Source organism: Mercurialis annua, linkage group LG1-X (assembly GCF_937616625.2).
Source record: "Mercurialis annua linkage group LG1-X, ddMerAnnu1.2, whole genome shotgun sequence".
NCBI lineage: Eukaryota > Viridiplantae > Streptophyta > Magnoliopsida > Malpighiales > Euphorbiaceae > Mercurialis > Mercurialis annua.
The window spans coordinates 28,601,941-28,604,764 of NC_065570.1; the positions used below are offsets into that span (position 1 = coordinate 28,601,941).

General features: G+C 36.4%; 1 protein-coding gene across 1 annotated transcript; it reads left to right on the forward strand.

The window, feature by feature from the left end:
* The first annotated feature begins 336 nt into the window (after positions 1 to 336).
* LOC126667700 (uncharacterized) lies at positions 337 to 1,763 on the forward strand. The gene is made up of 3 exons (XM_050360754.1): positions 337 to 898; positions 980 to 1,106; positions 1,163 to 1,763. Exons 1-3 carry the CDS (start codon positions 337 to 339, stop codon positions 1,761 to 1,763), a joined length of 1,290 nt encoding a protein of 429 aa, XP_050216711.1.
* The last annotated feature ends 1,061 nt before the right edge of the window (positions 1,764 to 2,824 follow it).

Here is a 2,824-nt window from a genome sequence, read left to right on the forward strand (position 1 = left end):
TTTCCAGAGAAAATTGTCTAAGCAATCGATCCGTTTGTGCAACATCAAGTAGACATGTCAGTGCACAACAACAATCTTGAGGCGTTGAATCGCAATTAACCGCTAATAGCCCATAAAATACTAAGAAAATGTAGTCTAAGTCCTAACATGATATACATCTAATTGATGTAGTACATCTTCTATTGGATGGATGAGCATAGAGATGATCCCATTGGCCTAGAAATGTATGTAGAGTCTGTGCATGGTCCTGGAAATGCATCTTTTAATGAACAGGAACAGTCTGAGGATAATGCTCCACCGCAAGATGAAAATCCCTTGCTGCAATAGTTTATTGAAATGTTGCAAAGAATAGCAGCACCTCTGCACCATCGAGCACAGGAACCAGAAATTGATAAAAACTATGAGAGAGTTAGGAAACAAGGGGCAAAGACATTTGGAGGTACTACAGATCATGCAAAAGCTGAAGAATGGTTGAGAAATACAGAGAGAGTTTTAGACATAATTGAATGCGCTCCTCAACATAAGCTAAAATATGCAATGTCATTATTTGAGAAGGATGCTTTGGATTGGTGGGAAACAAATCCAGGAAGCGGAAATAGGCCATTGACTTTAACTAAGGATGATTTCCTTAGAGAATTTGGTGAGAAGTACATGCCACCAGTATATCGTGATAAAAAGAAAATTGAATTCATGGAACTGAAGCAGAATGAGTTATCAGTGGCTGAATATGAACTTCAATTTGTCAAATTATCAAAGTATGCACCTGAAGAGATAACTACTAAGGAAAGGAAAAGAAGTAAATTTGAAATGGATTTGAACCTTGATATTCGAGAGAAAATTACTGTTAAGACTCCTACTTATAGTGCATTGAGGGCTAAAGAAATACCAGTTGAAAGGAGTGAGATAGAGTCTAAAAAGAAGAAAATGATTGGGACTTTTAATGCTCATTCAAGACATGTTAGTTCCTTTTCTTTTTGAGGATCAAGTTCAAGTACTAGTGGGTATAGAGGAAAGGGAAGAGGTCAGTCGAGTAGGCCAGCCTCAATGTCATCTGGCAGAGGTGGATATACATCTACTGGGTTTGATAATAGACAACGACCAACAAGGTCAGTTAGTGTAGGATCGACTCCAGTGTGTGTAAATTGTGGTAGAGTACAATCAGGGTAGTGTTGGGGAAGAAACCCTATTGTGTGCGTAAACCTGGCCATATTGTTAGAGATTGTCCACTCAGGAGAGGTTTACTTGAAGATTCTCATGCCATGGGTCAGAGTAGTGTGGGTGAAAATATACACAAAGTGGGTGTTGGCCGTGGAAGAGGGAGAGGTAATAGAGGAGGAGGAGGAACATTTTCAGCTATACAGTCTGGATATACAGGCAAACCTCATACCCGAGCAAGAGTATTTGCAGTGACGAGGCAAGATGCACCTACTGCACCTGATGTGATTACTGGTATATTTTCTATCTGTAACTATGACGCACATATGTTAATTGATCCTGGATCTACATGTTCATTCATATCACATGAGTTTGTATTATGTGTGCATGGCATATTAGAACCATTGGGACATGATATGTATGTTTCTATGCATGCTGGGGGTGTTATTATTGTAAATATTATGATAAAATCTTGTCATATGATTGTGGATGGTATGACCTTACAAGCTGATTTGGTGGTTGTTCATTTGAGAGAGTTTGATGTTATATTGGGTATGGATTGGTTGGCAAAACATCATGCATTTTTGATTGTCAAACTAAAGAAGTAGTTATGGAAATTCAAGGGCAAATTAAAACAATTATTGTTGGGAAAAGGAAAACAGTGCCTAATTGTTTTTTTTTTACGAGTAGTGCCTAATTGTTTAATCTCTGCTATAACTACATTTCATTTATATAAGAGATGGATGTCAATTATATTTGACTAGTGTAATAGATATGACTAATGTTAGTCCGGGGGTTTCAGAAATTCCAATAGTGAGAGACATTCCAGATGTGTTTCTTGATGGTTTGCCTAGTTTGCCACATCATAGGGAGGTTGATTTTGAAATTGAAACTATGCCTGGGTCAGCTACAACTTCTATTGCACCATATAGAATGGCTCCACTAGAATTGAAAGAATTCAAGAAACAGTTAGAAGAACTACTTGATAAGGGGTTCATCAGGCCACGTATTTCTCCCTGGGGCGCACCTGTGTTATTTGTAAAAAAGGAAGATGGTTGTATGCGATTATGCATTGATTATAAGCAATTGAATAAAATAACTGTGAAGAATAAATATCCAATGCCAAGGATCGATAATTCACTTGATCAATTGAGAGGTGCCACGATATTTTCTAAAATTGATTTGCGGTCAGGATATTGGCAACTTCGAATTGATGAGAAGTCCATTCCTAAAACTGCATTTAGAACTAGGTATGGTCATTATGAGTTTATTGTGATGCCATTTGGATTGACGAATGCTCCAACTGCTTTTATATCATTAATGAACAAAATGTTTCAGCAGTATTTGGATCAATTTGTGATTGTGTTTATTGATGATATTTTTATCGGCTTAATTACTTAAAAACCCTCACCTTTAACTTTGTTTTCATTTATACCCTGACCTAGGAAAACTCATGACCTTGTCTTTATGTTTCACCTCTACCCTCGAAGTATTAAATTTACCTCTTTTCATTTGAAAAGAGGTTTAAAATAATCCTTCTTTTTTTAGTATATATTCTAATTACACATCAAAGTTATCAATTATACAAAAATACCTTCTTCTTTAACAAAATCAATTAATCATAATTATTTAATTATTCCCGACCTACAACCGTACTCCAATTTTAGAA